We start from the raw sequence: 26,786 nt of genomic DNA, 5'->3' as shown, positions 1-26,786 counted from the left end.
TGCATTTATCGATTGTTCACCAAAGCCTCTGTTTACCCTATCCCCTCCCCCCTCTCTTCCCTTTTCCTCCCCCTAGTTCTTTTATCAGTTACACTGTAAAGCCTCCTTGGCTGATTTCTCGTTGTATGGAAACCGATGTGATGTCTTTTTAATGAATGCCAGTATAAAACAAAAAAAACCTTAAATAAATAAATGTGCACACGTTTGCCGGCACGCGCACATAGACACACCGATTTTATAACATGCACGAGTTTATGTGTGCATGTTATAAAATCGGCTACCCATGTGTGTACATTCATGCACGATTTTATATTGGCATGCACATGTGCGTGCGAATGCCATCTCGAGTGTGTAAGTGGGGGGGATTTTAGAAGATGTGCACGGCGACACATTAGGGCTAGTACCCAGAATTTAAATCTGTTATCAGATGCACATACTTTTAAAAATCAAAAAGTATGGGGTAGATTTTCAAAAACCGCGAATAGGCGTACTTTTGTTGGCGCTCCAGGCGCAAACAAAAGTACGCTGGATTTCAGTAGATACGCGCGTAGCCGCTGAAATCTGGGATCGGCGCGCGCAAGGCTATGGATTTCGTATAGCCGGCGTGCGCCGAGCCGCGCAGCCTACCCCCGTTCCCTCCGAGGCCGCTCCGAAATCGGAGCGGCCTCGGAGGGAATTTTCTTTTGACCTCCCCTCACATTCCCCTCCCTTCCCCTACCTAACCCACCCGCCCGGCCCTGTCTAAACCCCCCCTTACCTTTGTTGGGGGATTTACGCCTCCCGGAGGGAGAAGTAAATCCCCGCACGCCAGCGGGCCGCTAGCGTGCCGGGATGCGATCTGGGGGCGGGTCCGGAGGGCGCAGCCACGCCCCCGGGCTGCCCCGGGCCATAGCCACGTCCCCGGGCCCGCCCCCGGAACGCTCCCGACACGCCCCGAAAACGCCGCGCGGTTCGGGCCCGCCCCCCCCACACACGCCCCCGACACGCCCCCTCCGAAAACCCCGGGACTTACGCAAGTCCCGGGGCTCTGCGCGCGCCGGTAGGCCTATGTAAAATAGGCTTACCGGCGAGCAGGGCTCTTAAAATCCGCCCCAATGTGTGTACTTGGAAACTCCACCCCAACCCTATCCCCTAAAAATCACTTGCATAATCTGGTAAGCTTACACATGAATTTGACATACGTTTGCCCATACATCATATGGGCAATTTTATAAAAACCCCATTTCTGTGCATAAAAGAGCTCTTTGGGATTTTCAGAAGATGTTTGACAAAGTCCCTTATGAGAGACTCTTCAGGAAATTAAAAAGTCACAGGATAGGAGATAATGTTCTGTTGTGGATTGCAAGCTGGCTAAAAGATGGGAAAGAGAGAGTAGGATTGAATGGTCAGTTTTCTCAATGCAGGAAGGTAAAGAGTGGAGTTCCCCAGGGATATTTACTGGGACCAGTGCTTTTTAGCAAATTAATAAATTATATGGAAAAGGGAACAATGAGTGAGATGATCAGATTTGCAGATGACACAAAATTATTCTGAGTAGTGAAATAAAAAATGGCTTGTGAGAAATTGCAGGAAGATCTTGCGACACTGGGAGATTGGTCTTCCAAAACTAAGATGGCATTTAATGTGGACAAGTGCAAAGTGATACACCTAGGGAAAAATAATCCAAACTATCCTTACACAAAGTTAGATTTCATATTAGAAATTACCTCTCAGGAAAAGGATCTGGGCATCATCATGGACAATATGTTGAAATCCTCAGCTCAGTGTAAGGTGGCAATCAAAAAAAGCAAACAACATGTTAGAAATTATTAGGAAAGGGCTGTAGAATAAAATGGAGGATATCATAATACATTTGCATCACTCTGTCATGTGACCACACCTAGAGTACTGTCTGCAATTCTGGTCACTGCATCTCAAAAAAGATATAGCGGAACTGGAAAAGTGTGGAGCAGAGAAGGGCAACCAAAATGATAAAAGGGATGGAGGAAAGAAAACGGAGGTTAGAACACTTCAGCCTGGAGAAGAAGTAGCTGAGGGGAAGATATGACAGAGGTCTATAAAATTATGAGTAGCATAGAATAGGTAAATGCAAATCAGTTGCTTACTCTATCAAAAAATTAAAAGACTAGGGAACACTTCATCAGGTTAGTAAGTAACTCTTTTAAAAGAAATTGGAGAAAATATTCTTTATTCAATGCACAATTAAACTCTGGAATTCATTGCCAGAGGATGTGGTAAATGCAGTTAGCATAGCTAGGTTTTAAAAAGGTTTGGAGAATTTCCTGGAGGAAAAGTCCATAAACTTAGGGAAAGCTACTACATATTCCTGGGTATAAGCTGGATGGAATCCAATCTATCTGCTATTTGGAATCCTGCCAAGTACTTGGGACCTGGATTGGACACTGTTAGAAACAGGATACTGGGCTTGATTTACCATTGATCTGACCTAGGATGGAAGTTCTTAAGTTTTTTTGAGAATTGCCCAGTCTATACCCATCTAAAAGTACTCCCTGGGAACTCATGTACTTTTAAATGGGTAAAAAGTATATCGGCCTGTATGTACATTTAGATCAGGGAGGGAAATAACACATGTAGACTACATATTGAAATCGACTATATGCACATTATTTTTAAGGGAAAAAAGGTATGTGGGAAAAAAAGCAGCTACAATTTTTGTGTATTTTTTCCTTGAGCAGTTCTCAAAGGGAAAGTATGCTCGTACTTTCTCTTTCAGAACTGTTGCAAAGCCTGCAGGTAAAGGTAATGTCTGAAATAGTCTAAATTCTATGAGGGATTACTTCATTTTCTCATGAACAGATTTTTTTTCCTCTTTTATCCACACAATGTTTAATATAGATAAAGTATAAATGTAATAGATTATTCCAGGAAGGTTTTTACTTCATTTCATTTCAGTTATAACTCACTCACTCATGAAGTCAATTAAACTAGGTGGGATTTGGAAGACGGATCTCTTAACTGAGTGAACTGGAAACAAACTGGTTTTAGTGGCATTGGCGGCGGGTGTCTCTTTTAAAATTCCCCCATTTACACGGTAAAGCAGGATTTGCGTGCACAGGCAGGCACCCACTTAAAATTGTGTCCGCAGCCAGGCTATTTTATAAGATTTTCACATAAATGCACTTATGTTATAAAATTACCGCTTACCTGAGCGTAGACCAATGAACGTATGCGTACGCGCTCCTGTCCACCAGTTTAAAAGTTACCGTCAATATTGTTGCCAACACGTTTGCATGCATATTATCTTTCTTGTTTATTTTTAATGCAAGAGGGATTATAACCATTTTCATATGCTTAGCGCTGTCTCTATGATGGCGGCTAACACACAGTTATCATTTTCCTTGATGTTGGGGTAGATTCATTGTCAGGTGGTTTTGGGTTTATATAAGTTACTATATCAGTATTCTAATGAGGATTTTATGCTATACTCTACATTCATTGGATGTTTTTCTTTTTTTAATTATTCTTTTTGGAATCTACATCTATGTTCTATGAGTCCATCTTATTATCTCTTTATTAGGTCACTGGTGTATTGTAATGGCATCTCATATGCATTTTCTTTCTCTCACTGTTAAAGGTTTAAACAATCCCATTAAAAGGAAAACAATTCTTTTGTATCTCATGAGCAGGAAATCGGACATAATCTTTCTTCAGGAAATATATCTGCAATATAATGAATCCTTAAAGTTGGCCACAATGGGATTTGAGGTCAAGGCATTTTTGTCAGCAATTAGTAAAAAGAATGGGGTGATTATTCTAACCAAAAATTCTATTATATATAGGTCGCATACCAGCAATCAGATTTTGAAAGTACATGGATTACTGCAGTTGTTAAATTAAAGGGAGCTGAGATAGCTCTTTGTAATTTATGTGCTCCAACAGTGGATGCTCCATTGTTTTTTAGAGTTGGCTCAAGCTTTGGGATGTTCCTTTAATCTGGGCAGGGGATTTTAATTAGCACAAGATCTCATTTTAGGTAGGAAATCTAAATCCAGACACAGACAAAGTCCTGGTCTATACTATAGTCATTAATCAAAGAACTTGGTTCAGCATCCCTCAGCCTGAGAGAGTAACTTTTATTTTCCCCCTCACCAATCTTTTGTGAGAATTGACTTCTTTTTGATATATTACAGTTTATTTCCTTCCATTACTGATACAGTACTTATTACGAATAAGTACAAACTTATTACTCCTCCCCCTTCCCTACCAACCCCTGCCCTCCTGAACCCTCTCCTATACTTTCCTGTAAGTAACCCGCTTAAATTTGTATTCTTTCCTGTAAATAGCACGTTACAGCTTCAACGCTCTAATCTCTATGCCCCCTGCTTTTACTCTTGTAAATAACCTGCCTAAACTTGTATATAGTCCTCTAAATAGCTCGTTACAGTTTTAATGCTTTAATTTCTATGCCCCCTGCTCTTGTATAATACTATAATCCTCCTTGTTTTCCCCTCCCTGTTGATTGTAATTTCTGCCTTTAGTTACAATGTGAACCGGTATGATGTATGCATACTAATACCGGTATATAAAAGTTTTCAAATAAATAAATACAGAAATTAACAATATTATTGTTTCTGATCAGGCAGTGATCTTACTAGAAATATTTATCACTGAAACATTTATTTGCAAGCTGTCATGGAGGTTTAATGCTATCCTCCTTGGACAGGTTGACTTTCATGACTCGATTAAACATTCCTTTGTGGAATATTTTTCAGTTAATGTATCACTTGATTATCCAATTGGCATTTGATGGGATGCCTTTAAAGCTACTATAAGAGAGGGATCATTAATTAGGCAATTTTTGAATGAAGATCTTTTGGCTAAAATAGCTTCTTTCACCTCCCCTTTTAACCATGACGGTAATCGTTTTGCCTTCTTTCCACCTTTCTTAATGTGTGGAATACATCTGGACTGTGCTTCTAGAATGGTATTTCTTAACAATGACCACGCCTCTTGGACATTTTTTACTTTTGTAGCTGCTCCTTTCAGTTTTTCTTCTAAAAAATGTTCCCTTTTGAAAGTTTAGCACGAGAGCCTTGGATTTGCACACTGTTCCTCTTCCAGTCATTAAATCAAATTTGATCATACTATGATCACTATTGCCAAGCGGCCCCACCACCGTTACCTCTCTCACCAAGTCCTGTGCTCCACTGAGAATTAGATCTAAAATTGCTCACTCTCTCGTCGGTTCCTGAACCAATTGCTCCATAAAGCTATCATTTATTCCATCCAGGAACGTTATCTCTCTAGTGTGTCCCGATGATACATTTACCCAGTCAATATTGTGGTAATTGAAGTCTCCCATTATTACTGCATTACCAATTTGGTTAGCTTCCCTAATTTCTCTTAGCATTTCACTGTCCATCTCACCATCTTGACCAGGTGGATGGTAGTATACCCCTATCACTATAGTCTTCCCCGACACACAAGGGATTTCTACCCATAAAGATTCAATTTTGTATTTAGTCTCATGCAGGATGTTTATCCTGTTGGACTCTATGCCATCCCGGACATAAAGCGCCACACCTCCTCCTGAGTGCTCCTCTCTGTCATTGCGATATAATTTGTACCCCGGTATAGCACTGTCCCATTGGTTATCCTCTTTCTACCATGTCTCTGAGATGCCAATTAAGTCTATGTCATCATTCACTGCTATACATTCTAATTCTCCCATCTTACTTCTTAGACTTCTGGCATTAGCATACAAACATTTCAAAGTTTGTTTTTTGTTTGTATTTTCATTCTGCTTTTTAATTGATAGGGATAAGTTAGAATTTTTTAGCTCAGGTGAGTTTTTAGTTACAGGCACTTGGACTACTTTTCTAATTATTGGAACCTCACTGTTGGGATGCCCTAATTCTAATGCATCATTAGTATCCTTTGAAGATACCTCTCTCCGAACCATGCACTGCTGAGCGACTGTAGGCTTTCCCCTTTGTTCTAGTTTAAAAGCTGCTCTATCTCCTTTTTAAAGGTTAGCGCCAGCAGTCTGGTTCCACCCTGGTTAAGGTGGAGCCCTTCCCTTCGGAAGAGACTCCCCCTTCCCCAAAAGGTTCCCAGTTCCTAACAAAACTGAATCCCTCTTCCTTGCACCATCGTCTTATCCACGCATTGAGACTCCGGAGCTCTGCCTGCCTCTGGTGACCTGCGCGTGGAACAGGGAGCATTTCAGAGAATGCTACCCTGGAGGTTCTGGATTTAATCTTTCTACCTAAGAGCCTAAATTTGGCTTCCAGAACCTCCCTCCCACATTTTCCTACGTTGTTGGTGCCCACATGTACCATGACAGCCGGCTCCTCCCCAGCACTGTCTAAAATCCTATCTAGGTGACGTGTGAGGTCCGCCACCTTTGCACCAGGTAGGCATGTTACCAGGCGATCCTCATGCCCACCAGCCATAAGTTACAATTTTAAAAGACACTTGCATGCATACATTTGCTAACCTGCTTGTGTTTATTTACTCGTGCTAATTATCTGGCGGTAGTGATATTAAACATATTTAAACCTAATCGGAGAAAGTTCTTTTTCACTCAACGCACAATTAAACTCTGGAATTTGTTGCCAGAGGATGTGGTTAGTGCAGTTAGTATAGCTGTGTTTAAAAAAGGATTGGTTAAGTTCTTGGCAGAGAAGTCCATTATCTGCTCTTAATTAAGTTGACTTAGAAAATAGCCACTGCTTTTACTAGCAACGGTAACATGGAATAGACTTAGTTTTTTAGTATTTGCCAGGTTCTTGTGGCCAAGATTGGCCACTGTTGGAAACAGGATGCTGGGCTTGATGGACCCTTGGTCTGACCCAGTATGGCATGCTCTTATGTTCTTAGGGGGTAATTTTCAAAAGGAGTTACACATGTAAATATAACTACTATTGTAGCAATTTTCAAAAGCCATTTACTGGAGTAAAGTGCACTTACACAAGTAAATCCTATGGACATGACAATTCAATGGCATATATTATAGCAATTTTCAAAAGCCCACTTACTCAAGTAAAGTGCATTTACTCGAGTAAAACCCTGTTTTACTCGAGTAAATGCTTTTTAAAATCAGGCCCTTATTGTGTAGTGTATATATTAAACATATTTATTATGTAGACATTCCTGATTTTTCCCCCAATCTGGAAAGTCTAGGTGAACTGGGGGGAGAACCAGGAAGGTCTTGATGACCTGGAGAATTGGGAAAACTGGTAGACCATTTGGTAAACTGGTTAATTTAATTAATGTGTGCATGTTTTAAAATTGGCCAACTTACATGGGTAAATCGGGACTTATACAAGTAAGTGGTACTTTACTTTTACACGTAAAATATACGAGTGTATATTTTTAAAATAGATAGGAAATGTACACTCATTCATTGCATTGATATTCCTGATTTCAATGCATTGGATGTATTCGGGCATAAGCCTATATACTCACAGGGATGGCAACTTTAAAACTAGCACACGCAGGCCCATATATACATGAATTTTATAATGTTCATGCAATTGCAGGCACATTATGGGGCAGATTTTTAATCTTTCGTACGTGGGGTACATTTGTGCGCGCTACCCGGCGCGCACAAATGTACACCCGATTTTATAATATGCACGTGCTGCCGCACGCACATTATAAAATCCAGGGTTGGCGCGCGCAAGAGGGTGCACACTTGTGCACCTTGCGTGCGCCGAGCCCTAGGGGAAGCCCGATGGCTTTCCCCATTCCCTCCGTTCCTGAGTGGCCTGAGAGGGAACTTTCCTTTTGCTCCCCCCCCCACCTTCCCCTCCCTTCCCCTATCTAACCTACCCCCCTGCCCTATCTAAATCCCCCCCCCCCGCTGTACCAGAGGACTCGGGACTGCCCACAGATCACCACCGCGCCCCGGAACCGCCCCCAGACCACCCCTTTTTCAAAGCCCTGGGACATACGTGCATCCCGGGACTTGCGTGCGCCGCCGAGCCTATGCAAAATAGGCTCGGCGCGCACAGGGGTAGGCTTTAAAGGGTTACGCGCGTATATTACGTGCGTAACACTTTGAAAATCTACCCCTATGTAAAATACACCTATTCACATGTATATGTGCCCAAATTTTAAGCATTTGTATGAAGAAATATTATTTGCATAGTTTTCTTAACACTTGGCTTTTATATACGCAAGTCAGCACATTGTATAACATGTGCATGTGAAGGAAATGAACATTTTTACCATTTAGTCCATTAGTTGGTCCAGTCGATCTCTAGGCCATCAAAACTCCTCTAGGTGATTCTGCTTACACTTTCCACAGTTTACCCAGACCAGAGTTTTATTCTGACTTATACCTGATGAATAGCAGAAGTAAATTTGCACAGATAAGCACTGTATGTACATTACGTTTGCAGTTTATAAAATCACAACTTATGTGCGTAAATGTTGGCCCAACCCCGGAATGCCCCTGAACCACCCCTTTTTAACACAAGCAAATTTGAGTGCATATGTGCGATGTTTATACAATAATAGAGATGTGCAGCAATACTGCACTTCGGTTCGGGCTTCGTTTTTGGCCTGCCGTGGGAAATTTCATTTTTCCCGTGGTTCGGGCTTTTTTTTTTCAGGGGATGTCGATTTTCGGGTTAGTGCGCACTAACCCGAAAAACAAATTTTTCCGAAGTTTCGGAAAAATTGCATTCATTTTTCATTTCTCTCAACCCACGATGAATTAGACAATTTTGTTGAAATTGACTAATTTGTGAAAAACGAATGCACATACCTATAAAATAATACTTGTTCAAACATGCGCTATTGGAGTTGAATTTTAAAAGCCCAGCACATGCCAAAATCAGGAGATAAGTGCACAAGTTGGGCTCGCATGCTTCCACTGAATTTTAAAAGCCATCAGATGTGTGCATATCCTTGCTGTGCACAGATCTCAAAAGTTTCAAAAAGGGGGTGGGGTATCGGCATGTTCTGGGCAGCACATGGGTGTTTTGGCCAGAGATGTGCATGTAAATACTTTTGCACCTGGGCGCGGCCACGTAAGTTTCCTTCTGATATGCAGGAGGTGTAAATTTAAAAATAAAAAGAAGGAGCTATTTCTCAGGAGCTTAAAAGATCTGGGGTAACCAGGGGGAGTGCAGACTATCAAACCAGGAGAGTTTGGAGGACTCAGCTGTTAACTGGATGAACTGATGAAACTGGTAATGGCATGGACACATATCCCTTTTAAAATTCCCTGACTTATGCTGTAGAAGAGGGATTTAGGAGCATAGCCACGCGCCCACTTAAAATTGGGCACAGGTGTGTGTGCAGTCAGGCTATTTTATAACATGCGCATATACATGTGCAAGTTTTAAAATGGCTGCATGTCTGGGCATGCGCTGACACACGGTTTGAAAGTTACTATCTTTGCACATGCATCTTCTATTTTGTGAATGCATATCTCTTTTTTTTTTTTTTAATTTGCCTTATACGTTGCAGGTAGAGAAACACGTGTTTTATAAAATGCATGTATATATCATCCATGAAGTTGTTTGAAATGTATTCTCCCTGTGTAGTCACATTCACCTGGTTTGTGTGCGGTTAGATTTTTGCTTGAAAAGTACACATGAAGTTTCAAAAATGCCATCTACATGCATGCTTTTCCTCCCCAACCTAAAAACACATCCAGGAATGCTTTCTCGCAATAACGCTACAGCAATGTACTTTGTGGACTTTTAGCCAAATTGATAGAGGACAATTTTCAAGATAGCTGATACTTGATACTCATTTAAATACTGATGTTTAGGCCTATTAAAATCCAGAGCAGATTTAAAAAGGCATTTTTAATTATTCCTTTCAGTATCTTGCTGAAACCATAAGGGTGGACAAGAAGAAGAAAATCTTGTTTTATATTTTTTTGCTGTGAGTTATGCATCTGGGTTGCAAGCAGAAAAATAAGAAAACAGCCACAAATGTCTTTAAAACATGAGCTGCTACTTCTAACTTCATATCCCTTCTTTTTAGGGGCATGAACAGTTAGAAAAGAGCTAGAATGCTACCTCCATCGCTATTCCAGCAATAGATGATGCCATCTGGAATAGGAGTGATAGAGCACATTTCTGAAAAAGAATAATGAAGGGAAAAAAGTGACGTGAAGCTATATTTTACAGCTGAGAGCAGAAGCAAGGTTTTCAAGTCATGTACACTCAGTTGCACACTTTGGAGTGAATTTTCAGACTTGCATACTTAAAAATTAGCATTATATGTGTTTAAGTCTTCTCGCGTATATGCTATTTATACGCATCAAACATATGCACATGTTTTTACTTTTGCATGTACATATATGCTCGTAAAAATGGGGCAATCTAAGAGTGTTCTGAGGTATGGGCCATCATTTACATGCATGAGTTGCTATTTTAAAAGACACACGCAGATTTGCCAACTCATTTATGTAAATTTATACCTGTTAATTATCTTGCATAAATGATATTAAATGAGCTTTTTGTGTACTGTTGGTTGGGTGGGTGGTCTGTGTGAACAGGGGGGGAGGAGTTCAGGCTGAAGAGCCACAAGGGTCTTGATGACTTGAGAAAGCCGGTGAACTGGTGGAGCAATTGGTAAAACTGGTAATTTCCCTTATGTGCATGTTTTAAAATATTCAGTCTTATGCTGTTATATCCTAATTTGCACGAGTAAGGCCATTTTATTTTCATATGCAAAATATATGCATTTTTTTTTTCATATGTGGGAAAAGTACATTCCCTCAATGCATTGAAATACTCCCTTTCAATACATTGGGGTAGATTTTATAAATCTACGTGCGCACGTTCTTTTGTTCTCACACCAGGTGCGAACAAATGTACGCCGGATTTTATAAGATTTTATAAGATACACACGTGCCGAGCCCTGCGCACGCTGCCCATTCCCTCCATCCCCCTGCACCTTGCCCTCCCTTCCCCTACCTAACCCACCCCCCCTACCTAACCCTCCCCCTCCACCTGTGTTTTAAAAATTACGCCTGCCAGAAGCTGGCACACGATTCCCTGGCCCGGGACCCGTTCCGGAGGCCTTGGCCACGCCCCCGAAATGCCCTACGGCTGGCACCATGCCCCCAACGTGTCCCCCAGAATGCCCTGAATGACGTGTTGGCCCTGACACGCCCCCGACATGCCCCGACACCCCCCCTAGCGAAGCCCCGTGACTTACGCGCGCCACTGAGCCTATGCAAAATAGGCTTGGCACGCGCAGGGGGTTTTTAAAAGGGTTACGCACATAACTTATGCGCGTAACCCTTTTAAAATCCGTCCGACTGCATGTATTGGCATGTGAACATACATACATGCGATATGTATATTTTATAATATGCACGTATGTGATATGCCTGGGTTATATAATACGATAGTAAAACTATGTACAGCCATATATGCAGGTATATGGCACCTCATGCAGTTGTTTGAAAGTTATCTCCCTGGCCGAGATATGTAGCACTCCCCCAGTCCTATATTTGAAATCAGAATGCAAATTTCTATACCTACAGATCACTCTAAAACTCCTTGTTGTTGATAATTTGCATGTATTGATGAATACTGCAAATAAATAGTGCAAACTAATGGAATTATTAATACTAGCTGTTAACATAGCCAGGATAACTCTATCTGTTTATCCAAATGACTGCCCGTTTTACTATAGATCTTGTAAATGTTTTGCTATGATAATGAGATCCATTATTCGTTGTCCTAGGTCTTGAATGCTGCTTTAGAAATCAAACTACCTCATTAAAAATGATTTCACACACTGTTTCAACCCAGGGAGGAAAGGAGAGAAAAATGCAAATGACACACATCGCATGAACTCTAAATATTTTAATACTGAATATGTTCTTGCTGTTTTCAAACAATATTACTACTCTTACTTTTAAAGGCCCACCTGACAAGATCTTAACACCAACAAGACCTCTGCCTACAGTGCCCCCACATCGTTCTATCCCACCAGCAGATCCACGAAAGAATGACAGGCAGCCTAAACCTCCCCAGCCACCCACTGGTGGAGAGAAGCCTTCCTATCCTGGAACCAAGCCTAACATCTGTGATGGCAACTTCAGCACTCTTGCTATTCTTCGACGAGAGATGTTTGTTTTCAAGGTAGGAAATCAAGTTTGTAACATTGGATGAAGTTGATGTATTGCTACTTGACTTTCACATTTTCCTCCATTAAAGCTTAAACTTTCTGAGCCCTCTTCAAGCTAAGAAAGTTTAAGAACTAAAATGAAAAATAAACAAAGGTGCCAGTTTGATGTCTAGAAAAGAACTTCAATGGCAATCTGTTTTGGGAAATATAGTCATCTCAGCAGAAGCTGCAAAACCAGGAAATATAAGGATCAGTAAGTCCTGCATGTTGGGTACAGATTTCAAAAAAAGAAACACATACGATTCATGAGTAGGAGCTAATAAGTATGATTTTGTTGAGAATTACTTATTTACCAGCTCATTGAAGTTATTATATTGTCAGCATATTCTTTTTTATGATGGCTCTGTAATTTGTTGAACTTTGGCATGAGATCAGCTTTTTATATTTAAACAAAATATTTATCCTGGTTTGGTGACTGTTGTTTGAGTGAAGGACTATATTATCCAACGTTGCAAATTAATTTAGCAATTAGGAGATGCGGAGAATTCCTCTCAATTATTTAATTAAAGACCATCATACCACCCCGTGGATGCTGATATAGATTTTCTGAAATACAAATCCTGTATACATATGTAGTGAGAGGAAATTTTATAAAGCCTCAAAGTGACCTCATATAGGGTGACTTGCCAAAGGGGCTACAGGCTTGGAAAGCTTTCAGCGGCAAGGGCCTTTTTTAATCATTGGTCACAAAGAGACATTTTGAAACACTCCTTTATCTGGAGTTGAGTCGGTATACGCTTATCTTGTATGCTCTCCAGTCTCAAATTTTGCAGGTCAGAGCTTGAATACAAGAACCAAAGTAAAGTCCGGCTGAGTAAGGAAATCCGACATTGTCCAACACGCTGTGTTTCAGAGAAAACCTCTTTCTTCAGGGAGTCAGATATGTTTCTTGCCGGCACTGGAGCTGTACTATTGGAGATGCATTTAAGTTAAAAGTGTATACTCAAAAGTCCCACTCAAAAGTCCCACTCACAAATTTAAAGAGAAGTGGCCCCTCTGGTAGGAGAAACTTACATTTGTGGATGAATCAAAATTTGGCTGTGATGAAGCGTTTCAACATGACTCTGCGAAGTAAACAATTGTACAAAAAATGTGAAAATTTTCAGCATCCACGGGATGGTATGAAGGCCCTTATTTAAATAATTATGAGCTATTCTCTGTATCTCCTAATCACTAAATTAATTTGCAACATTGTTTCTTATTATTATTATTTCATTTGCATATGACTTTCGACTGTTTTGGTGACTATATTATCCAACAGAATAATGAGAAGTTTGAAAAGTATAGGTATTACATACAAATGGGTTGTTTTTATTTTATTTCAGTACATCACTGTGAAGTTGGGCTGTATATGCATGCTTTAAGTAATAATAATAAAAACAAAAAAGAAGCAGGTTGGGATTAGAAATGTTACATCTTAGCTTTAGTACATTCCCTAGATTAACTGATTTAGCAAAGCCATTTGTTATAACAGCTCTACGAAAGTGCCTTGAGTTCATTGTTTCTGAAATGCATTGCGTTTTGTTGAAATAACAGAATCATTTCAGCAGTTTTGTGAGCAAAATTAACTTACTGCTAGAAAGAAACTATACAAATCTCAGTTAGCAATAAACAATATGTTAGTCAGCAGTATATTATCTTCTTATACTACTTTTGTCTTCCATTATGAACATTTGGTACATTAGAATAGACAAGGATTTAAAATTGTACCTCTACTTTATTAATATATTTTTTAGAGATTTCATTGAGAATCTGGTAATGAAAAGCATTTCTGTAGCATAGTAATCTAAATACTTGTAATTTATAAAAGACAGGGCAACTAAACTTTGTCTTTACTGCATATATATACCAGTAAAATTTCAGCAAACTATTAATTTTCTAAGCTTTTTTTCCCAATATTAGTTTTCACAGACCCTTTTCCAAAGTAGCTCATATATTCGATAGTTCTTCATGCGACCCTGTCCTTTGCAGGGGCTATACTGATAGCCAGGAATTTCAGATCTGATAGGAGCAGAAGTCATCTCTTTTCATCTAGATGTTATTGATTCTGGAGTTTCCAGTTTAGAATCTATATTATCTAACATAATTGATAAAATTGCTCTTCTTCAGGTGAAATGTAAGTCCCAGTCAAAATTTCTTCCATGGATGACTCTTGCAGTTAAGACCCACAGACAGTTACTTTGTAGAAGTGAGTATAAGTGGTGTAAACATGATGGTCCAAGGAAGCAAACCGGTAACCGATCCAATGTGACGAACAGTGACAACAGTGTTTGTCAGAGCAGTATGTGACCGGTGCAAGTTCAACAAAGAATTGCTTCAATACTGTTCACACAAGTGATTGATGAATTACAAGTGACAAGCCCGGATTCGGTGTGTTCACTCATATTCCTTCATCCTAGGAAATCAGCACAAGTATATAGAGCCAAGTTTCTGGCTCAACAAGCCCCTGAGGCAGCTCGGCAGAGCGAAACTCGGCCAGAGTCGGGCAAGTTCCAATAAAAGTCCATTTTTACCGATCCATCCTTTCATTCTTAAGTGGTGTAAACTACAGAATGATGACTCATTAGCTCTCTACAAATCATTACTGAAATCTTATCATTCTCTGATAAATGAGACTAAATGAGAATATTTTTCTAAATGCATTAGAGAAATTGGCTACAAGCCCAAAAAACAGTTTAGAATTGTGAAGAAATTGACAACCGATCTGAACACTTTAACTATGAAATCCCACCCATGCAGCAATCAATATTGATTGTGAGGCCTTCGTGTACATTTTAAATCTAAGCTTTCAAAGATCACTGTTGGTTTTGCAGCAGTTCCTGCCTGGTATTGAAATGAAATGAGAACATTGATCAAACTTCCACTTGGATTGAGTTTGACAATGCCTCCGTTTCTGAGATTACTCAAAAAAATTTCAAAATTAAATTCTTCATACTGCTCATTGAATCATTGTTGTATACCAATTCTTAAAGCAGATAAGGACATCCTTCAGCCAGTTCTGCATTTCTTGGTCTATCTATCTTTATCTCAAGATATACTTTTAGCTGTATTGAAGAGAGCCGCTGTAAGATCTATTTAAAAAAAAATTGAGGCCATAGTCTGTCTGATCCTAACAATTACCAACTAATTTCGTCATTGCCATTTTTTTGCAAAACTGATTGAAACCATGGTCTTGACACATCTTACAGATTTCATAGAAGATAAACAGATTCTTGACCCCCACCAACATGGGTTTAGAAAATATCACAGTACTGAATTGTTAATATTATCTTTGCTACTTTGCGGAATGGCCTTGAAACAGGCAACAGCTATCTTTTAGTTTCCCTAGACATCTCCGCAGCCTTTGACATAATTGACCATTCCATTTACTGTACCATTTGAGAGAATGCGGTATAGTTGGTTCTGTTTTGCACTGGTTCAACTCTTTTCTTTCTCAAAGTATTCAGCATGTTGAGTTCAACAGTCATTGTTCAAACTGGTCTGATTTCATCACAAGGGCCCTGCAAGGCTCAGCTTTATCAGCAATGCTTTTCAAACTTTACCTAGCTCCGCCTTATAAAATTCTAGCCAGCCTTATGGATATAAATGGTATACTGATGATATCCATTTCTTTATTTGTTTCCATCCATCTTGATCAGAAACAGTTGAGCTTGTACACATTTGTTTGTCAACCATCCAGAAAACGCTGTTTTACAATAAACTGGCATTAAATATTTCCCAAACTCAATTTTTACTAATTCAAAGACCTCATTCTAAAGTTCAATATACAACCATTACATTAGAGTATATGAGCTTTCCATTGAGCCCATTATAAAAAAATCTAGGTATACCTCTTGACTCCTCTTTGACATTTCATCTGTGAGTCAAAGCAGTTACTAAAATGGGTTTACTAAGAATACTATGTGGCCTAAAACACTTGCTGGACAAACCTGATTTCCAGACGATTGTGCAGGCTTGTATTCTGCCCCTTGTTGATTACTGCAATTCCATCTACTTAGGTCTCCCTGCAAAGATGCTAACATGGTTGCAGTTACTCTTGAATGCAGCTGCTCGCTTAATATCAAGATCAAGAACCATATTGCACCAGTTTTAATTGACCTTCTCTGGTTACCAATTATCCAATAGATACAGTATAAGATTGACAGTAGAGTTTTTAGATTGATTTCTTCCTTAGCCTCTCCTTGGTGCAGTGCAATGCTTTATGTGTATTGCTCTTCTCATCAGCTGAGGTCTTCCCAGAGAGGTCTCTTGGATATTCCATCACTACAACATGCTCAGCTCAATTCAACATGCCCTTTTCAGTTGCAGCCCCTATTTTCTGGAACTCTTTGCCTGAGGCACTTCACCTGTCAGACACTTTAAAATCATTTGTTAAAGACATTTTTGTTTAAGCAGACTTATTATTAATCTTGCCTGTCAATTCAATGTTTAAGAGCAAAGTAACACGTAAGATTTGAAACAGAGATTTATGATTTATGTGTTGTTGTTTTATGAGTCACCACTTTTATGCTTGTTCTTTTGTACCTTGCTTAGATTTACATTAAGCGATTCACAAATTTTAATAAAGATTAAAGAATGAAGACAAGAAAACCAAAATAAATCAAGCCCTTAGTATTGTGTCTTTATTCAGTCACTGCATTCCCATAATCTTCGGCATGTTTTACTTGAAATTTAGGACTTGCTTCTTTTTTTTTTTTTTATTCCTTTCAATTTCAGGGCATTTTTTTTCATGCAGCTCACAGATTGATACTGAATTTCAGTTTATAGAGATTCTCACATTCTGTTCAAAAGGAAAGGGCAAGTGACCCGAAATTCCAAATAATGAAAGATTGCTGCATGTCTCATTTATCTGAGGGAAAGTTCCCAGAGTTGGCATACTTGGCTTCCCTTCACACGATGCCATAGATTTCTCTGCTAGCTGCATGGCATCCGTCTTTGTGAATGAAACCAAAAGGTTAAAGAGGAGTCTAATTTTCTACGTTGACATTAAACAGGATATTAAAATGTCTGCTTCCGATGCCATTCATCTCATGAAGAACAGAATTTGTTCTTTCTCGTTTATTGTAGACATGAATCGATAAATAATGGAATGTTGTAGCCTTAATATAAAATTTCCTGTCTAGCCAGCTTGTGCTTTAAAACAGCTAGGTTCAGCTTAAATTCTTATGGACTACATATTTAATTTCATTTTCTAAGACAAAGCCGATTTTGTCTATGAATGGTAGAGTCTTAGGGCTATTTTACTTACCAGGCTAAAAAAAATTGTGTACATTCCATAAATGTTTTCATTGCTTTGCTTGCATAGTTTGCTTTTCTAATGTTTTCTGTGAGAACAAGGTGGATTTTCATTCATGACACTGCCCTTTCATTGTGGAAAAATAATACAGCTGAGCTTCAGGTTTCGTACCAGAGAGAAAAGCATTTACAAAGTTGTTTGCTTTTTTTTTTTTTTTTTTCATAGTTAAATACAGAGCCAAAATCCAAACTGGAAACAGGTTCAACAAGTGAGTCTTTGGAAGCTTTCAGTGAGCATTGCAGTGTGGTTGCCATTTAAATCTCCCTGCAATAAGTTTCAAATGTATTTACTGTCAGGGGGGTCACATCTGAGATAAATTTTAGCAGGAGTTCACAACTCCAGTACTGGAGTGCCATAAACAGGTCTGATTTCAGAACATCCACAATAAATAGGCATGCAATATGTTTGCATCCAATGGAAGTAATGCATGCAAATATACCTCATGCATATTGATTGTGAATATCCTAAAAAACAAGTTGCCTACTCCTCACCTATAGGATATCACTCCTTATCCAAGACAGTTTTGTTACTATCCTTCCTTGTACTGTACCCTACTGGGTAAACAAGTAAACAGGATCCCCTTTTTAGTTTATATCGAGCACTTCCTCAGTTCCCTTTCCAACCACATGGTTGCACAATAATTAAAACAACCTTTAAAAATAGCTATTAACTGAACATCTAGTCCTTTAGCTTCCCTTGGCCTTTCTGGATGCCTCATCACACATACAATAAAATCTAATACTAATTCAAAATAAAAATAGCAAGAAAATTTAAAACCAAGAAGGATAACTTTCAAACAACTGCGCACAGTGGCATATAGGCGTGTATCACATATCGAACAATATTAAATACATGTTTTTACCCTACAACATGCACGCATTTGTAGACCAACTTGCATTTATATGCAATGCATTGAACACGCGTACTCTATCCCAGGGCCGGTGCAAGGGTATTAGGCACCCTAGGCGAAACGTCAGCTATGCCGCACCCCCCCCCCCCCCCACACACACACAATTAACTTACATTGTGCAATAATGAAAATAACGAAGTCTGTATTTATAACAGAACACTTATTTGACATTTTTATGCCATGTAAACCATTGAGATGATTTGTCTTATCGACGGTATAGAAATTCTTTTATAAATAAATAAATAAAAATAAATAAAATAAACATAAACCAAAGCTATACTTGTTGCTCAAACAAAAAAAGCAGACACATCACATAATATTAAATAATTAAAATGGCAGTCAATCAAGAAAAATAAACTTAAAAAGCCATCTTTACTTACCCCCTCCAGCAGCTCTCTTACTCCTCTTCCATGCAGGCTGTAGCACACACCAGAAGCAGCAGTAGTGGCTAAGCTCTATACTCATGGTCCTCTTCCTTAATGCCCATGTCTCTCACACACACACACCATATCAGTCATGCCCCCATGACCAGTTTCTGTCTCTCACACACCAATCATCTCCCAAACAGTCTTTGGCACACACACACCAGTCACCTTCCTGAACAGTTTCTCTCATGCCATACACACACAGGCTTCCCACTCCCGTGTTCCACTTACATATATGGGCTTCTCACTCTCATAATCACTTTCTTTCTCACACACATACCCAGAGTTCTCACTTCCATGCTTTTTCTCTCTTTCACACACACACACACACACACACTCACCAGTCTCTTACTCCCATGCTTTCTTTCACATACACCCCCACACCAGGCTTCTTACTCCCATGCTTTCTCACATACCCAGAGTTCTCACTTACATGCTTTTTCTCTCTTTCACACATACACACACATCCCTGACTGTCTCACACATCAGTCATCTCCTTGAGCAGTCACTTTCATTGTCTCTCACATATACACATACATCAGCTCTCTGACCAGTTTCTCTCAATCACACACATGCTCTCCATCAAATACATTCTCTCACTTACACACAGACTCTCAATCACACGCAGGCAGGCAGGCAGGCAGGCTGGCTGCTTCTCTCTCTTTCTCTCACTCACTTCCTCCCCCCCCCCAGCACAAACGGTAGCTGCTCCTCCTCCTCCAGCCCCTGCAGGCCAAGAAGGAAGAATCCCATCGGCCGCAGGAGGCTCCTGCTGCTCTCTCCTTTCCCGATTACCGGCTGCTTCAGTTGCTCGGGGGCCGATGCTGCTGTCGCCGCTATTTTTTCACGCAGCACTTCTCTTTCTTCCCGCGCATCACTTCCTGTTCCGGTTCAAAGGGGGGGGGGGGCGGGAAGAAGACCAGCCGCGGATGCAACAGCTTTTTTTTTTTTTTTTTGCACCGCTGCCGTTCCCGCTGGGCTTGAACGTGCTGATAGCCCGGTGGCAACGGCAGCAGGGAAGAAAGAGCAGCGGGAGGGACCGGGAGCCACGCGAACCGCTGGGGGAGGTCAGATGGGTCTTTTGGGGCGGGCTGCCGGCAGCGGCTGTTTTATTTTTATCGGGGGGGGGGGGGCGGCGGCTCTCTTAATTTTACCGGGGCAGTGCCGCCCCCGGGAAGCTGGCGCCCTAGGCAACCGCCTAGTTCGCCTAGTGCTTCCGCCGGCCCTGCTCTATCCACCTATTTTAAAAATAGACACAAGCATATTTATGTGTGAAAGTAAACTAGGATTTACTCATATGTCCCAATCTATACGCATAAATCAGCCAGTTTTAAAACATGTGCACATCAAGGAAACTAAGCAATTTTACTAATTACTCTACCACTTCACCCAGTCCTTCACCATCAAGAATTTCCTGGCTCTTCAACCTGAAATCCCCCCCCCCCCCCATGTTCCCTTAAACCTCTCACCCAGTCAGTGAGACACAATAAACACGTTTAATGTCACTTAGCAGACTTACGCCAGATAATTAGCAGGCACAGGTAAGTTAGAAAATGTACACACATGTCTTTTAAATTGCAACTTTCACGTGTAAGTGTTGCTCTTACTCCAAAATGCCCCTTTTTTATGCATATATGGGTGCACAGTAAAGTGGAAATTTGCCTGTATTTTCAACATTTATAAAATATGGACTATGTGAGTAGAGACTACTTATATTAGGCGCCATGGGTTGCCGCAGTCAGCCCATCTTACCTCCAGCCAGGGTGTCGGCAGCCACACCGCAACGGGAGCCACTCCCACGGCAAGCCTCGGCCTCCCCAATGCCCGCAGACCCTGCCGCAGCATCAACCCAGCACTCTGCGATGGCCAGGACAATTCCGGTCCTCCTCTTCACGGCATCAGGCCGTAAGCCTCCCTTACTGTGGCCCGTGTCGGGCAGGACGCCCTCTAGACACTTGGCCATGCCTCTAGAGCTCCTCAAATGGGCAGGCCACCTTGACAGCCCTGCCCCTTATGATGACGTCAGGATCCTGGGACTACTTAAGGGAGCCTCCTCCTTTCCTTCCTTGACTTGGCAACGAGTCTGATTGCTTCGGTGAGCTTGTCTGTGCCTCTTGTGCTCTTGCTCTTGGTTCCAGCCTTTCCGAGTCCTGTTCCTACCTTTCTGAATCCTGCTCCTGCTACCCCTTCTGCAGCTCCTGGACAGATCTTCTGGCTTCTGACCTCGGACTGGCGATTGGTGACTCTCTGGCTGCTGACCTCAGACTGGTGATTGGTGATTCTCTGACCTCAGACCGAACTTCAGTGACTCCTTCATCTTCTCAAGAGCCCACCTAGCTCCAGCCAGCCCTTGCTTCAGTTCAGCCTCACCTCCCGATGGTGGGGGCCTGTGGGAGTTCGCTTTCTCAGGTAGTGTCAACTCCCCCTTGGGCAAGGGGTCCACTTCTCCACTGTCAACACCACAACTTATATGTGTATATGCTCATTTTTACATACATAACATTTTGGAAATTCAACTTGAAATGCATTAAATGAATCTATATCATAAATCAGAAATAATACTGTAACTAGACCTACTTTGACGCTTATATCAGGAATTGCAAACATGAACTTCAGTAGCAAAATGAGATTCTTTCCTGTTAAAAAGCTATTTTAAAAAAGGCACTTTTAACAAATTTTTCTTAGCATCCATTCAGATGAATCCAGAACAAGTGGGATATGCACCTCTACCAGCAGATGGAAACGAAGCACACTGACAACACAATATATACCCCTGCATTGACATCAGTGGGCCAGTATTCTCTGTCTCCAGCATTTGGTGGACCAGCATCTCCCTACTGGGGATTGCTTCAATTTGAAAAAGAAGAATAAGGAAAATAAATTTGCCCCACTCTCCTGCAGTAATAATAAAGGTCCCTCCCCCAGTTGAGAATTCCTGTGGTGATTTCCGTGGTCCCTCAGATGAGTACCTTGCTGTTATGTAGCTGAAAGGCAGAGGGTGCAGGAAGCTGAGCATGACGGTGTTGGCATATGCTCTCTCTCAGCTGGAGACCGTCTCTATACTCAGTTAGGTAAGGCTGAACTCAGGAAAGTTTAAAAAAAAATACAGAGACAGAGAAGAAGGGTTTTTTTGTGAAGGGCTTCCTCCTTCTCCTGGTCTCCATGCTTGGCACGCCATTCCAACATTCATCCTGTTCCATGGGAGATCAAGGAATGTAGGCAACCTGGCAGTTTGAGAAGCCTCTGTAGGCTAAGCCCCGTTCTGAGGCATTTTTTGCTGCACTTTGCATGTATTTTGCACGCTTTCTTTAGACTGCCCTCTACAGGATTGTTGGTCCAGTATGTGTGTTTAGCTATGCGTCCAAATTGTGAATCCAGTTTTTTGACACTTAGGCAAGCCTAGTAGTCAGTGCGTCTAAGTTAAGTGGCACCTTAAGTTGCCATCCGCTTAACTGTGCACACAAGTTGAGCGTTGCTGTGTGCTCAAGTTTTTTATGGTACCTAACACTTGGGACGCTTAAGTCTTGGATGCTTAGACATTAGGACGCCTAGGTGTGAGACGCCTAGGTGTTGGATGCCTAATTTTTGGATGCCAAGGTTGGAAGCCTAGAATTTTTTTGACATCCTAAAAAAAAAAGAAAAGCAGCAAGACACACGCCTACAGCTACTGATCAACACACTGCTGGTCTAATGTGCCTATATCTGAGAAACCTAAGTGCCTTTCTCTTTGCACTGCCTGCCATATTTGGGCATTTCAACCTGGAGTGCCTGCTGACTTGTGCTAGTGCATTTTAGAGTCTCAGGTAGAATTATATTCCTCTTATTTCACTAAGCCTGGTTCCTCCCAGCCAGATGTAGTTCTGGGTAAAGACTTTTCAGGTGGAGTGCCTAATTTTGGAACTCCCCTAACTGGTTCTTCAGCAGGGGAAGGCAGCTCAGTGAGTATACCTCAGGTATCTTCTGGTCTGGATACTTCTATATTTTCATGGGTGAAATTTTTCCAGGGATTGCAATACTTTCTTCATGCATAGTCCTTAGCCCCATCCAATCCTCCCAGGGAAGAGTTGCAGGTGCAAACCTTGCCTGGATCTACTGTTAGCCAGAGTACTCCTAGAGCAGCAGCAGGACTGCCTGATAGAGATCCAGATGGCACAGATGATGATGCTGATCCTGACTCTCTTGAGGATGGTGAAATTCCTCTTGGATTAGAACCATATAGGACTGTGCTATGGTTCTTCTATAAAGATGAACTGCCAGCCCTGATTTCCCAGACCTTGAAAATGCTGGGAGTACCTGGGGCAGATTCCATGTCTGAGCCAAAGAAAAATCCCATTTTTGTTTCCCCGCATAAAGCATCTGTTTTTTTCCCTGTGATAGAGGCCATTCAAAAATTGACTGATCCTGAGTGGGGCACCCCAGAGGCTAATTTCAAAGGAGGTTGGGTTTTAGAAGACCTCTACCCTCTGGATCCAGTGGTGAGAGACTGTTTACATTTTCCAAAGATAGATGCACTTATATGTAGTCTCCAAGTGGATGACTATCCCCATAGAGGGACGAGCTGCCTTGAAGGATGTATTTGATAGAAGGATTGAAACTATCCTTAAGCAGGCATTTGAATTAGTGGAAAAGACTTTACAAATAGCTTCTTGTTGTTCCCTGGTGGCCTGTTCTTGTTTACTTCTCTCTCAAGAGGTTGATGACTCCGGGGTGAATTCCAGGGCAGTTATGGAGCCAGTGGCTGGCTTCTTGGCAGATGCAGGCTGCGATTTGTTCCACACCTCAGCCAGAGGGGTGGCTTTGGTAATAGTGGCCAGGGGTCAGTTATGGCTGAGGAATTGGTCAGCCAATGCGATCTCAAAGGCTAACCTCATAAAATTGCCCTTTAAAGGTTCGATCTTGTTTGGGAGTGAGTTGGAAAAACTGGCCAGTAAGTGGGGTGAATCAGTGGTTCCTCGATTACCAGAGGATAAGAAGCAGATGCCACACTTCTTTAGCATGAGAGGTCTTACTAGAGGATCCAAGCATTTTCGACCCTATAGAGGATCAACCTTTTAGAAGATTCAGCCTTGTGGTAGGTCTCAGTCCTTTTGTCCCAGACAGCCCAGAAGGGGTGCTGTCTCAGGAAGTGGGTCTTCCCGAGCCTCCCAATGAATGTTTGCTGACTCACCCCAGGACAGGAGATTGGGGGACGCTTCTCTCTCTTCTATCAAGGGTGGGTTGAGATCACATTGGATCAATGGGTCCTGGAGCTGATACAAGAAGGATATGCACTGGAGTTTCACAGTATTCCTTGGGGCATGTTCATGGTCTCTCCTTGCCACTCTCCTTAGAAGAAGCAGGCAGTCGAGAATAAATTGGTAAGTCTCCTCAGTCTGAAAATTTGTGATTCCATTGCTCACATCTAAAGAAAATATGCTGCGATATTCGATTTATTTTGTTGTGCCCAAGAAAGAAGGATTATTTCATCTCATCCTGGATCTCAAAGGCTCGCTCTTGTTTGGGAATGAGTTGGAAAAACTGGCCAGTAAGTGGGGTGAATCAGTGGTTCCTCAATTACCGGAGGATAAGAAGCTCAGGAAGTGGATCTTCCTGAGCCTCCCAATGAATGTTTGCTGACTCACCCCAGACCAGGAGATTGGGGGATGCTTTTCTCTCTTCTATCAAGGGTGGGTTGAGATCACATTGGATCAATGGGTTCTGGAGCTGATACAAGAAGGATATGCGCTGGAGTTTCACAGTATTCCTTGGGACATGTTCATGGTCTCTCCTTGCCACTCTCCTTAGAAGAAGCAGGCAGTCGAGGATAAATTGGTAAGTCTCCTCAGTCTGAAAATTTGTGATTCCATTGCTCACATCTAAAGAAAATATGCTGTGATATTTGATCTATTTTGCTGTGCCCAAGAAAGAAGGATTCTTTCATCTCATCCTGGATATCAAAGGAGTCAACCGTCATCTGTGGGTGATGCATTTTTGCATGAAGTCCTTGCACTTGGTGATAATGGCCATGCAGGCAGAGGAATTTCTGACCTCTTTGGACCTGTCTGAAGCGTATCTTCACATTCCCATTTGATTAGAGCATCAAAGCTTTCTGCAGTTTGCAGTTCTGGTATGCCATTATCAGTTTTGAGCATTTCCTTTTGCTCTGGCCACCACTCTCAGGACCTTTTCCAAGGTAATGGTGGTAGGTGTAGTAGAATTAAGAAAGGATGGGATCCTAGTACACCCATATCTGGACAACTGGCTGATTCAAACCAAGTCACTGTAAGACAGCTGCCTGGTGACCTGCAAGGTGATCTTCCTGTTGCAGGAGCTTGGCTGGGTGGTGAACCTGGCCAAGAGTAGTCTTCAGCCTGCTCAGGCATTGGAATACTTTGGGGTTCAGTTCAACATGAAGCAGGGCACAGCTACATCTGCCCCCCACCGTATAGTCCTACCTGCAGGTACTTAGTTTAATGGCGGCAACCCTGGAAGGGTTACCATGGGTGAGAGGGCATATACCATCCTCTTCAGCGCTGCCTGTTGCTTTGGTGGAACCCATAGTCTCTGGAGTATTCTGTTTGGCTCCACCTGCCAATGGAGATCTCCTCCTGACTGCAGTGGTGGCTACAGCCAGATCATCTAAGGAAGGGAATTTTCCTAGCACCATCAGACTGGATAGTACTGATGACAGAGGCAAGACCACATGGTTGGGGAACTCACTGTCAGGAGCTAACAGTACAAGGGTGCTGGAATGCAAAAGAATCTCTATGGAACATCAATCACTTGGAAGCAAGGGCCCAGTCCAACTTGTATGCTTGCAGTTCAGCAACACGCTGCAGGATCAAGCGGTCCGAATGATGTTGGACAACGCAATGATTGTGGCTTACATAAATGGCAGGGTGGAACCAAGAGCCAAGATCAACTTATGGAATGGGCCAAACTACATCTCCAGATGAATTCAGCCTCGCATACAGCAGAAAAAGCCAGGAAAGTCTGGACCCAGGAGAATTGGCACTATCAAATGAGACATTTCAGATGATTCTGGGATGTTGACTTTCCCGTTTCTAGACCTGCTGGCAACTTCTCACAATGCAAACGTTTTGCGATTCTTTAGTCGCAGGAAAGATCTGAAGTCATTGGGGATCGATGCCTTGGAGCAGGAGTGGCTGGAAGATAAGTTACCTTTGTTCCATGTCCCATGTTGCCTTTGCTCCATGTCCAATGTTGCCTTTGCTCTATGTCCCATGTTGGGCAGATTAGTCTGAAGGATCGAGTGCCAGAGAGGAATGGTGCTCTTAGTTGCCCCGGATTTGCCCAGGAGACCGTGGTATATGGATCTGTGGCAGCTCCTGGTGGAATCACCCCTTCAGCTTCCAGTGCACAGGGATCTGTTGTGGCAGGGTCCTATTCTTCATGATGAACCAACTTGATTTTGTCTTACGTTATGGCCCTTGAAAGGGCTCGCTTGTTGAAACGTGGATAATGTGTGGTAGTGATTTCCAGTTTGCTAAGAACTTGAAACTTCTCCACTTCCTTGACCTATGTGCATGTTTGGCAAGTGTTTGATGCCTGGCGTTTGGATCAAGGTACTCTTCCTTTTTTGGTCAAGACCACACTCATTTTGGAATTTTTGCAGGATGGCTTGAATAAAAGCTTGGTACTTAATTCCTTAAAAGTACAAGTAGCAGCTCTCGCCTGTTTCAGAGGTCAGGTGAATGGCAGATCCTTGTTGGCTTATCCTGATGTGGCCCATTTCCAGAAAGGAGCAAGACATCTTTGTTCCCCTTTGTGGTTTCTGGTACTGTTATGGAGTCTTAATTTGATATTGGATTTCTTATTGGGTTCTACGTTTAGACCGATGCATAACCTGACCTACTAAAATTCCCCCTACTTGTGCTCGAGAGGGCATTCGCGCACAGATGCACGAATCAATATAAAATTGTGCGCACAGATGGCCGATTTTATAACACACATGCATAAATGTTCGTATGTTATAAAATCAGAGCATCCACTTGTGCATGCGCACGGGTCTTAAATTTTACTT

General features: G+C 41.7%; 1 protein-coding gene across 2 annotated transcripts in view; it reads left to right on the top strand.

The window, feature by feature from the left end:
* MMP16 (matrix metallopeptidase 16) overlaps nt 1-26,786 on the top strand; it is a 940,897-nt gene that overhangs the window by 604,477 nt on the left and 309,634 nt on the right. For both annotated transcript variants that reach the window (XM_029591617.1, XM_029591618.1), the window contains one exon: nt 11,866-12,086. In XM_029591617.1, coding sequence (XP_029447477.1) covers nt 11,866-12,086 — 221 coding nt within the window. The remainder of the gene's footprint in view (nt 1-11,865; nt 12,087-26,786) is intronic.

Source organism: Rhinatrema bivittatum, chromosome 2, assembly GCF_901001135.1.
Source record: "Rhinatrema bivittatum chromosome 2, aRhiBiv1.1, whole genome shotgun sequence".
In the NCBI taxonomy this organism is placed as follows: Eukaryota; Metazoa; Chordata; class Amphibia; order Gymnophiona; family Rhinatrematidae; genus Rhinatrema; species Rhinatrema bivittatum.
This window is presented reverse-complemented; position numbering and strand designations above follow the sequence as displayed.